The sequence below is a fragment of the Etheostoma cragini genome, chromosome 6 (genome assembly GCF_013103735.1).
Source record: "Etheostoma cragini isolate CJK2018 chromosome 6, CSU_Ecrag_1.0, whole genome shotgun sequence".
NCBI classification, from domain to species: domain Eukaryota; kingdom Metazoa; phylum Chordata; class Actinopteri; order Perciformes; family Percidae; genus Etheostoma; species Etheostoma cragini.
Genome location: NC_048412.1, coordinates 18,142,114 through 18,153,595, shown reverse-complemented (window position 1 = coordinate 18,153,595; position 11,482 = coordinate 18,142,114). Strand labels below are relative to the sequence as shown.

Here is an 11,482-nt window from a genome sequence, read left to right as displayed (position 1 = left end):
AGCCTATATATATATATATATACGCACATATTTTTCTTGGTCACCACCATAGACCAATCAATCATATCAACATACATACAGTCTAGTCACTACCAATTTGAGAGAAAATTATGTCCTGCGTTCAGGCCTGCCAGGCGTTACAATCCTATCCCTTTCGTTTTGATTGACAGGCTAGTAGATGAATAAGGCTCTGACCTAAACCTACAGCTATGCATTTGATTGGTGTAAATCACCCCATGTAGGGCGTGGTACACAAGGTGGGACTAACAAGAGAGAGAAGGCTTTGCCTGAGAGGACTAACTCTGGGGGAAAATAACATTAAATACCACAACGTCACCTGACTTGGCCAGTTACCAGTTACTTATCTGCCATTTTGTATCTCCACAGTCGAGTCACTCAGACGAAGTTGGTCGTCAACGACGACGGCAGCAAATATGCGAATGTTCATTGAATTTGTACATTTTAACCTTTGATGAAAGCATATTAAATTTTGAGTTTAGATAGATTGACTGTGGTCGCGACGGGCTGGCCGATCTTCTTGTAATCAGTTGATCATCGTGTTAGAATTCATTTTGTTTTGCTTTAGCAGGAGAGCTAACTCTAACGACGTTAGCTGTTAGCCAGCTAGCTTTGCTAGCGAACAACTGTCCAAGTGTTAGCTTACGCTAGTCAGTGGCGAAATGGCCGCCAACACGAAACAAGCAACATCTACAACAAACTGGTAGGTTACATTTTCTCGCTAGATAATATCCATAAAACGAGGGGAATTAAATAAATTACATTTAACGTAAGACTATAATGTCAATATATTGTATAAAACCGTCGAGATTGCTGGCGTGGCTTGAGTAAATGATAATTAACTTGTCTTATAATACGACGCTAAAGTTGGCTTCTCATTTGATTTGAAAATGCTATAAAGGGAGATTTCACTGATTCTTTTAACACGAAGACAATATTGGGCTAGCTAGCTAGCGTAAGGTCTAGTTAAACACTAACGTTGTCAAATCGGGGATCCGTTTCCTTCAACTTTACACTTAGCGTTAGCTAGCTAGCTAACTGCCGAATCGGAAGATACAAATCGGAAGCAAGCTTGATGATGGCAGGTGTTAGCATACAGGCCATTGGTTTTGGTAACAGAACGCAAAAATCTTAGTTAGCTTAACGTTTTAGACTGTATTATAGCCATATTTTGTTGTCGACGAAGAGTTTGGCGCATTCTAATGCAATAAACACTAACTTGTGGCTAACCTTATTGCTAACGTTACCTGTTTATCTTATGTCCGGGCAGGCTTCGCATCCACAGGCTAACGGAAACCTGTGTAACTTTAGCTACATAATAACTAATACACAATAATGTATAGTTCTTAATTTATTACTGCACCGTTTGCACTTTTGCTATACCCTGCTGTATTACCTTTGAAAATCCTCATAGAGCTGTTTGTTTACGTGTGTATATGTGTTTACAACAGTTGTGTGTATGTATATACACGCGTTTTTAAATACAAACTTATATCAGTACATAGTCAGATGGTGGTTCAGTTTTGTTGACTTTGTATTTAGCCATATTACTGTTTTTGTGTTTGCACTTGAAGAGAACCAAAAAGCCTGAGTCAACTTTCTTGTGTGTTCACACTAGGGCGTTAAAATTGATTCTGCTTGGCTTTAACCAAGAGGATTAGCCTACTGTTAGATGTAAGATAAGGCAAATGCTAAGTAGGTCACAGTGAACCAAGTGTAAACGTTTAAACAAACATAATATATGTTTGTTTTCATATCCCTTAATGTTTTTATTAATATATTATCAGTTTTGTGTTACTCAACCTCAATGTGTTTATGGTTATACATGTATTAGTTTAACAAATTAATTCATTTAAATATTCTAAAACTATCACATTCTTCTGTTGATGGCAGGTCCTTTGGTGGAGATGGCCAGGTTCATGAAAACCCAGAATGGGAGAAAGCAAGACAAGCACTCGCGTCCATTAACAAGAGTCAGAGCTCTGCTAAGACTGCCCAAGCCAACCGAACGGCCACAGCAGAGGTGTGTGTGTCTGCCCAAGTCCAATTGCTTACAGTAAGATTTTCAAATGCACGCTTGGTAGGGGTGGAACGGTGACCAGAAGTCACGGTTCGGTTCAGACATCACGGTTTGGTACAATTGAGGGCAAAACAAAAATGCAGAAGGCAATTTTGTGTTTAGTGTGCGTGTCTCACGCTGTACCGCTAAGTGTCATAAATTCTCTAACCTGAGTGTGTAAAGTAAGATGTAAACAATAAGTATCCCACATCATCTCCAGACTCCATCTGGAACTTGTAAACAAAATTAGACAATCAGCTAAAAAACTGAAAATGCATCTCTTATTTATAAAAGTGCAAATTATATACAATAATTGGCATGTTGTAACATGGTTAGAGTACATCCAGCAAATACTAAAAGCCCTAATTGTATCTAAAGCCTGGTTAAGGAGAAGTTGGACCGTTTTTTTGTCTTGTTCCAGTGATTGGTACATCTGGGTGATGGCGTCGGATATGCGTTTGTGTGTTAGATGTATTTCCACTCCCATACCCAACAACTGCTGAACAACGCCGACACAGTCCTCGTCTTATCCACCACTCTCTGTACTATTGTAACTGACCCGAAGAATTAAGTTTTCGAGGCAGGCAGGAGAGCATGAGACGAGAGTGCATGACACTGGCGGCCATACAGTCTCAAAGTTTTTATTTGTTTTTATACCGTGTATTCTCAGTGTAAATTCATGTACCGAACCGTGACACCTGTACCGTTTTCAGTTAAGTACAAATGCATGAACCCTTCCACCCCTAATGCAGTGTGTGTCCTGACTATATTGGACCCCATTAGTCGTCTGCATAAGAAAAAATCGCCAAACGGAAGTAATAAGTGTCTTAAATGACAAAACCATGGTTTGGTTGTGTAAGAGAGGGAAATCCCTGTAAACATGATCTGTGTTGGTTTGTAATTAGGATCACAAAGACTTTGTTTTGTATATTCTTGTGTCTTTTGTCCTCGCTAGATGATTTCCTTTCTGTTCTTGATTTAAAATAACAATTTATTTGTGGTATTTATTAGCAATCTACGTGTGCATGTGTGTTATTTCAGGCCAGTCAGTTTCAGCCAGCAGTGACTGACTCTGCTGCCATTCAGCAGCAGCAGCAGCAGCAACAACAACAACAACCGCAGCAGTACTATCCTTGGTACCAGCAAACTCAGCAGCATTATCCTGGATACACGTACCCATATAATTACTACTACCCCATGGGTCCAGTAAGTACAGAAAGTAATTTTGCTCTAATCAATATGTTACCATAATAACATTTAATACAAATACATTTACTGCATTCAACACAGTTAGCTGGGAGGCTTGTATCTTCTTAAATAACATCCAATGCTGGGAAGGTTAAAAAATGACATGTTTCTTTACATTTCCAGTATGGAGCTTCATATCCACCAAATCAGTTTGGCGTCCCCCCAGGGTCTTACCCAGGAACTACCCCCTCCAATGGACAGGTGCATAACCCCTTATGTACCATGGACCCCTACATTAACTCACATGTATAATCACAGATCTAATTGATGAGAAGTGATTGGTTTGTCACGACCCTTTTCGTTGTACAACCCTAGAACTATGAATGCCGGACAAAGTGATTTTACGCGACATGACCAGTTACCCTATCAAACCTGTTTAGATGAATTCATTGTAATAGTATGACAGAAGTAGTATGAGCGGTGGGTGAAATTAATATACAGTGTAAGGCATGCCAGCTTTATTCCCCGGGCATTTCTTGAGCTTCTAGTAAAAAGTTGTAAATAACTATTTTTCCTTTCTTTTTTTAGCCTCCTCCAGTGCCTGGAATGGAAGACCAGTCCTCAGGCTACCCCTCTCAACCACAACCCCCTCCCCCTGCTACTCCCCAGCAACCCCAGAGCCCTACCACGTCTGAGACACCCCCTCCTCCTCCACCCCCACCTATTCCTCCCCCACCCAATTCCCAGTATCCCCCTCCTCCATCACAAAATGCCTACAGTGCCAATAATTCCATGCAATACCCACACGGTGACCCCAACCAAATGCAAGCTTACAATCATTCCCAGGGCAGGCCTAACTATGGACAGGGCTTCCAGGCTCAGCACACATATCAGCCCTCTCAGAATACCTCCCAACAGCCAGGCCAGTATGTACCAGGGCTTGGCAGAGGAGAGGCCAACAAAAACAAAAACCAAAAACAAGGACAGCAACTATGGCACCGCATGAAACGTAAGATTTACTCTTTTGTGAGGTAGCTGAACTGAATTACTTCATGTTATCTCCACGGGTTCCTTATTTGCATTTGAGTGAAGAATTACCAGTTTGTTTCAACATTAACCTTTAACTATATTAGATAGTTTATTGTGTGTTTCTGTACTGTACAGGCCAAAGGTTTGGACACACCTTCTAATTCAATGCTTTTTCCTTTATTTTCATGATTATTTACATTGTAGATTATCACTGAAGGCATCAAAAGTGTAAATGAATGTGTGGAATTATGTACTTAAACAAAAAGTGTGAAATAACTGAAAACATGCTTTACATTCTAGTTTCTTCAAAGTAGCCACCCTTTGCTTTTTTGATAGCGCCGCAAACCCTTGGTGTTCTCTCAATGAGGGTTATGAGGTAGTCACCGGAAATGGTTTTCACTTCACAGATGTGCCATGTCAGGGTTAATTAGTGGAATTACTTGCCTTATTAACGGGGTTGGGACCATCAGTTGTGTTGTGCAGAAGTCAGGTTGATACACAGCCGACCGCCCTATTGGACAACTGTTAGAATTCATATTATGGCAAGAACCAATCAGCTAAGTAAAGAGAAACGAGTGGCCATCATTACTTTAAGATTGAAGGTCAGTCAGTCTGTAAAATTGCGAAAACTTAGTGTCCCCAAGTGCAGTCGCAAAAACCATCAAGCGCTACAACAAAACTGGCTCACATGAGGACCCCCCCAAGAAAGGAAGACCAACAGTCACCTCTGCTGCTGAGTACAAGTTAATCTGGTCACCAGCCTCAGAAATCTCAAGTTAGCAGCAGCTCAGATTAGAGACCAGATGAATACCACACAGAGTTCTAGCAGCAGACACATCTCTAGAAGAACTGTTAAGAGGAGACTGTGCGAATCAGGCCTTCATGGTCAGATAGCAGCTAAGGAGAGGCAACAAGCAGAAGAGATTTGTTCGGGCCAAGAAACACAAGGAATGGACATTTGGCTTTGGTCTGTGATGAGTCCAAATTTGAGATCTTTGGTTCCAACCGCCGTGTCTTTGTGCGACGCAGAAAAGGTGACTGGAGGGATTCCACATGGCTGGTTCACACTGTGAAGCATTTAGGAGGAGGTGTGATGGTGTGGGGGTGCTCTGCTGGTGACACTGTTCAGTTGACCACCTCTTGAAGCTCATCAAGAGAATGCCAAGAGTGTTCAAAGCAGTAATCAGAGCAAAGGGTGGCTACTTTAAAGAAACTAAAATATAAGACATGTTATCAGCTGTTTAACTTTTTTAAGTACATAATTTCACATGTGTTCATTCAGTTTTGATGCCTTCAGTGAGAATCTACAATGTAAATAGTGATGAAAATAAAGGAAACTCATTGAATGAGAAGGTGTGTCCAAACATTTGGCCTGTACTTACACACACACACACACACACACACACACACACACACGGTGTGTATATATGGGTTTTGCGAGATGTGAAACCAAGGTCAGTTGAGTTTTTTTTTATACATATACAGGCTATATAAGGCTAATCAGAAAGAAGAAACACCACAATGACTAGTTTTTATTTTTTCATTATATTCCTTTTTATTTTTTGTTCTCACAGAGGCTCCTGGGACAGCTTCTGTGAAGTTCAATATTCACAAGCGGCCCTATCAGGTTCAGTGTTCCTCAATGTCCAATCCAACTTTCCCTCCAGGCGAGCAGCCCTCAGGATTGAATCCAACTCCTTCTTCCCCATCTTCGGCCAGTGTTGCACCTGGAGGTGCTCAGACACGGTAAGAGCTGGTCTGTCGCTCCAGATTAAAAAATAAATAAATAAATAAATCTGTAAATAAGATGCTGACTTAAAATGATTTCTCTCCAGACCCCAGGACTGGCCCCAAGCCATGAAGGAATATGTGCAACGCTGTTTTACAGCCTGTGAGACAGAGGAAGACAAAGATCGCACAGAGAAGGTGCTGAAGGAAGTTCTGCAGGACCGGTTGAAGGATGGGTCGGCTTACACCATCGATTGGACTCATGAGCCATTGCCAGAGTGAGTCTAGAAGTGGTTTAGTGTTTGCCTGGTGTATATATTGTTATCCAAGATTTGACATTTCTTCAAACTACTGACCATGAGCTTTGCAGATTTAACAAATATTAATGTACTATATTTTGATGCGGTTTCAGTTGTGTGTAGAGTTGAATTCTGCGATTGTTTTTAATCAATTTGACTGCAGTGATATTGATGATGCATTTTTTTTGCTCTTAATAGTTGTGGACTCTTGTGACTTGTTGATAGTGTTGCCTGCACGTTGAACCATTGGGATTTGGGTCTTTGTTTTTTGTAGACTAAAGGCCAAGCAGTCTCGTTGGGGATCTGTTGCATCCCAGAGGTCATCAGATGGCTCAGTTAGTCGTGGTGGAAGTGCAATGGCTGCGTCTCCAAGAGGCAGGGGTGGTGCACACCGATTGGGCCACTACAGAAATATATTTTCTCAAAGGAGTCCCTCTTCTAGTTCGTCCCGTTCCTCCTCCCGCACCCCATCCCCCTCCCATGGCCGAAACAGGGACCGCAGCAACCAAAGGCACAGACGCAGGTAAGGCGCTATTTCCCCACCTTTTCTTTGGTTACTGAAGGCTTCCTGTGAACTTCCCCTTTTTGAAAGTTGTGTGTCTCTATGCGCCTAGTGATTCTGGCTCACAGTCGGACAGCAGCATCTCCAGTGACCTCCGACCGCAGCTGTCCCGACGGAGTCAGAGAGGTGGACGTGGTCGTGGTAATGACAGGGATAGAGGCCGTGGAGGCGGCGAGAGAGGACGTGGAAGAGGAGGAAAGGCAAACCGAGGAAGGCGGTAAGTAAATAAATAAATAAATAAATTTACAAACATGTAACTGATCACTGTTCTTGACGAAGGCTTGCTACTTAACTACTCTATGGCATGGACAATAACCTTTCAAGTTATTCTCCCAGAAACATGGACGATTCCAATCCAGCTGGTGGAAAGAAGAGGAAAGGTGGCAACGCTGGTCTAGATTTTCATGACCCCAACAGAGAAGCCAAGAAGCAGAGCAGAGCAGCTCGTTTCCACAAGCAGCTTCGCTCAGAACCCCTGGTTCTCTCCATCAATTCCCTGGACTTGCCTGATGGAACACAGGAGGGCCTCAGCTGGGAGGACTGCCCCATTGTGGGAACGTGCCAGGACATCACCAAGTCCTATCTGAGGCTCACCTGTGCCCCTGACCCCTCCACTGTACGCCCCGTGCATGTAAGTTGTACTCTTCTACTTTTTGGAGACCTGTCGTTCTTCAAAGTTATTGTCTGTGAAATACTCAATAAAAGTGTTAAGGATTTCTTAATCAGTTTTTCAGCATACTTAATACCATGCAAATGGTACAAAACAATGTAGAAGAGAGTAGGTGACACATGAGGAAACCTTTTTGAGTATTAGTATTATTATGTCCCATTCTACATCACAGAAGATCAAGATCCAGACATTGATCTGTTTCTGAACACTATTTTACACAGGTCCTGAGAAAATCTCTGCAGGCTGTAAAAATCCACTGGAAAACCCACCACGACTACACCTATGCCTGCGAACAGATGAAGTCCATACGACAGGACCTCACGGTTGGTTATCTTCACAAGTGATTCATTTGTCCCCTTGCCTTGGTTTGTGTTGTCATTTAGGTTTTCTAAATGTGTTTATCCCACCCCCCACTCCAGGTCCAAGGAGTTCGTACTGACTTCACAGTGGAAGTGTACGAGTGTCATGCACGCATTGCTCTTGAAAAGGTAAGTCTGTTTTTCTTAAGAGTTGCAGTAGCTAAAAGTCATTGCAGTATTTTTTTTAAATACTACTTGCATGTTTATTGTCTTCAGGGGGACCATGAAGAGTTCAACCAGTGCCAGACCCAGCTGAAGGCCCTGTATAAGGAACATCCCTCAGAGAACATCGGAGAGTTTACAGCATATAGATTGCTGTATTACATCTTCACTAAAAACTCTGGAGGTATGCTCACATTGTTTTCTTGCTATCACATACACATTCTAAACCCTTTGCATCCATTTTTTTGAACTCTGGCCATCCATTTTCTTCCAGATCTGACCACTGAATTGGTGTATTTGACCCCGGCGCTGCGGGCAGATGTGTGTGTGGCTCATGCTCTCGCACTCCGTGCCGCCTGGGCGTTAGGAAACTATCGACGTTTCTTTATTCTGTACAAGGAAGCCCCGCGCATGGCTTCATACCTCATTGACAAGTTTGTAGAGAGGGAAAGAAAGGTTGCACTTCGGGCCATAGTCAAAACGTAAGTCAAATTTAAAGAAATGTATATTTACCCATTTTAGGTCCTCATTTTAGAGTCCTCATAACTTCTGTGATCCCCATTTCTCTGTTTCCTCTGTCCTCAGGTTCAGGCCCGACTTGCCAGTGCAGTACGTGCAGTCCAATCTGGGCTTCTCTTGTCTAGACTCCTGTATGGCGTTTCTTACTGGGCTAGGTGTCACCTTCTACCCCTGTGACCCCCAAAAAATAGACTGCAAAACCAGCACAGCTGCTTTGGCTGCCTCCTGAGTGGGTGGGGGGGTAGCACCATGAGGGGAGGCACTAAGGGACCATCATGGATCCTAACCTATACAATGCATTGCACTTCAGACACTTCAGCTTGTTCAGATAGAGTAGTTGGCAAACTAACCGCTATAGATGACCCACATAGAAAGATACATGCTAGAATACTCTACTGCAAGAGATTTCAGATGTATTTTCTGGCACTCAGATAAGAAGTGTTTTAAACACAAGTCTGCAAACACTGTCACGCAAATCTTGTAGCTAAGCCTAATGCCCAAGTTGTCTCACTGCATTTATAATCCCAGAAAAGTGAGAGAAGAGTCTAGATTTGGGAGTAACATGGGATCTCAGCATTTAGTGGCCAAGAAGTCACAGAACCAGATTAGGGAGGCACCCTCATGGTTCCTGTTCCGTAACCGCCATCAGATGTCAAAGCTAACAGTGTTCTGTTATGTTTTTTTCCTTCCTCAAGTCAACAGCTCCAAGACCTGAAGAGTCGAGCCTTGTCAACCAAAAGGGAAATACAAACAGCTGTTCTTCAAGCCATTCAAGTCACTCTCCTGTTTGAAGTTAAGCCTACAGATTCAGGTCAAGTTTACATATTCCTCGTAGAGACTGTGAAACAACACGATGAGAAGACGCCGGCAGTTTGTCTGAAAGAAGAAACGGTGGTGGTTTGTATGTCCTGCGCCTGTTTTCCTAAAGGTATCCACAGATGGCTGTGCATCCTGGTCCTTGTCCCCAAAAGTGTGGCCTGTGAGAGCAATGGACTGAAGTCTAAAGTGTTGTTCCGGATTGAATTAAGTTCTATTAATTCACTGGTCTCAGTCATGAAAAGGTTGGCCATTTATGGGGAAAAAGTCTCAACCTAATGAGCATTGACATTATGCACGATAGAGAATACAGTCTAGTGTTCTTCATCAAGGTGATCTCCTCACTCCGTACCCTCAAAGTTGAGCTCCAGCTCCAGAGCAGCCAGAGAAAGAGAAGAGGGCGATTCTGCTTCCATCATCCTTATGTAGAAGTCCTGCCAGTACCGAGAATCCCGTAGGCCCAAACAACACCGCACAGGGATGAAGCCCATCTTTCATCCATGTTCATCTTTCATCAGCGGGAAACATGCCGCTGCTTCAAGAAGGAATAACGAGTGGTTTGTATGCTGCATCTTGCTCTGGTGTTTGCAAGGCTGGTAAGCGAAAGAGACTTCTCTGGATGGAGGTAGATGACGGCACAACAGATGTTGCCTCACATTTCTTCTGTTAAAGGTTTCACATTGTATGTTTTGCCTTTATCTTGACAAAAAGAGAATGAATTATGGCGCTGCAAAGCAGATTTTTATGATAATTTACGATATGCGACAGGTCAATTAAGTATCGTAACAAATTGGACAATATCCTAAAACGAGTAATAAGTAAGATCCCAGAAATTTACTGCACGTGTACTTGTGCTGTCTGAATGTCAGATGGTAAATTATTTCGTCAAACTGATGTAGACAGCAATTTAATAAAAAGGTAGATGGAAATTGAGTGAAGACAAGTGCTTATATGTCCATTGATTCAGCACGTATTTAGGATTTTTTTTTCAAAAATAAAAGCTGCACTTGTAGCTTATTTTCCTGAAGTGAAAAACAGAGTTTATCTAAGTGGCAGTGGAGTTGTGGTGAAGTTAGTTCTTTGTGATAGGATTTTGGCCCATTTGTCTTCCGGTTTTGCTTTTCAGGACCTAGAATAGAGGTTCACACTATTTTAGGCTCGGAAATATAAACCCTTTAACCAACACGACCTTTCACACTGACTTAATTGGGTACTGCTTTCCACCATATCCTATAATTTGGGTCCTTATAAAAGGCTGAAATAAAAAAAAAACGGGTCTTGTCAAGCTTGGATATTGTTCTTCATAATTTGAGTTATTTTTATTTGAATAGTATTAATTAACGTTGTAGAAATATTAAGCCAGAGGTATTTAAGTGTAACTGACCAGAAGATTTGTGCATACATGCTCACTGTACAATCTACATTTGTCTACAGAGTATATTTTTGTAAATATTGTATGATATTGCTGGGATTTCTTTTCAATTAGTGCATAGTGTAGGTTTTATTGTTTACACACGGTAAGTGTGAATTATTTGTTTTGTTTTTTTTTCTCCTGGATTTTTCCAAAACTCTACAACCATTTATGTGAATATGTAAACTTAAGTACGAACCGTTATGGATTGGGTTGTGTGCTATGTCTTCATTAGAGTGGATGTGGTGGTGGAGTTGATAATTGCTAGTGTCTCTCAGTACAGCCTGAAAACATTGGCACAGGCTCTTAAACCAGACTGTGGTAAGATATCGTTCTTGATTTTCAGTTATATGACAAATATTAAAATGGTCCCTTCTTCAGGCAAACACATTACTACATCTTGCCTGTTTTGTGGCAGTTTAGTGTTGGCAGATTGTCCCATGCAAGGCTGATATAGCCAAACGTGTAATGTTAACACCTTCTTCAAAGGGACAAATTTCCATTAGATTGACCAAACACTCTTGGAAACCTTGATCTAGAATTTGTTTGTCAAACTGTTGATGGTTGACCATTTAATTCAGCAGACATTTTGCAATGACAATGATCTCAACATGTTTTCTTTCTTTCCCCTTCATTTACCTGATCCCCTGTCCTCTTTGCTA

The 11,482-nt window shown here is 41.9% G+C and overlaps 1 protein-coding gene across 1 annotated transcript; it reads left to right on the top strand.

Moving 5' to 3' along the window:
* The first annotated feature begins 371 nt into the window (after positions 1-371).
* On the top strand, positions 372-10,317 carry leng8 (leukocyte receptor cluster (LRC) member 8). Its single transcript, XM_034873477.1, has 15 exons — positions 372-721; positions 1,912-2,041; positions 3,119-3,283; positions 3,449-3,526; positions 3,854-4,274; positions 5,869-6,040; positions 6,130-6,300; positions 6,596-6,844; positions 6,936-7,100; positions 7,220-7,514; positions 7,775-7,876; positions 7,973-8,041; positions 8,129-8,258; positions 8,349-8,556; positions 8,660-10,317. The coding sequence occupies exons 1-15, from the start codon at positions 681-683 to the stop codon at positions 8,820-8,822; spliced, it is 2,559 nt and encodes an 852-aa protein (XP_034729368.1). The 5' UTR covers positions 372-680; the 3' UTR covers positions 8,823-10,317.
* The last annotated feature ends 1,165 nt before the right edge of the window (positions 10,318-11,482 follow it).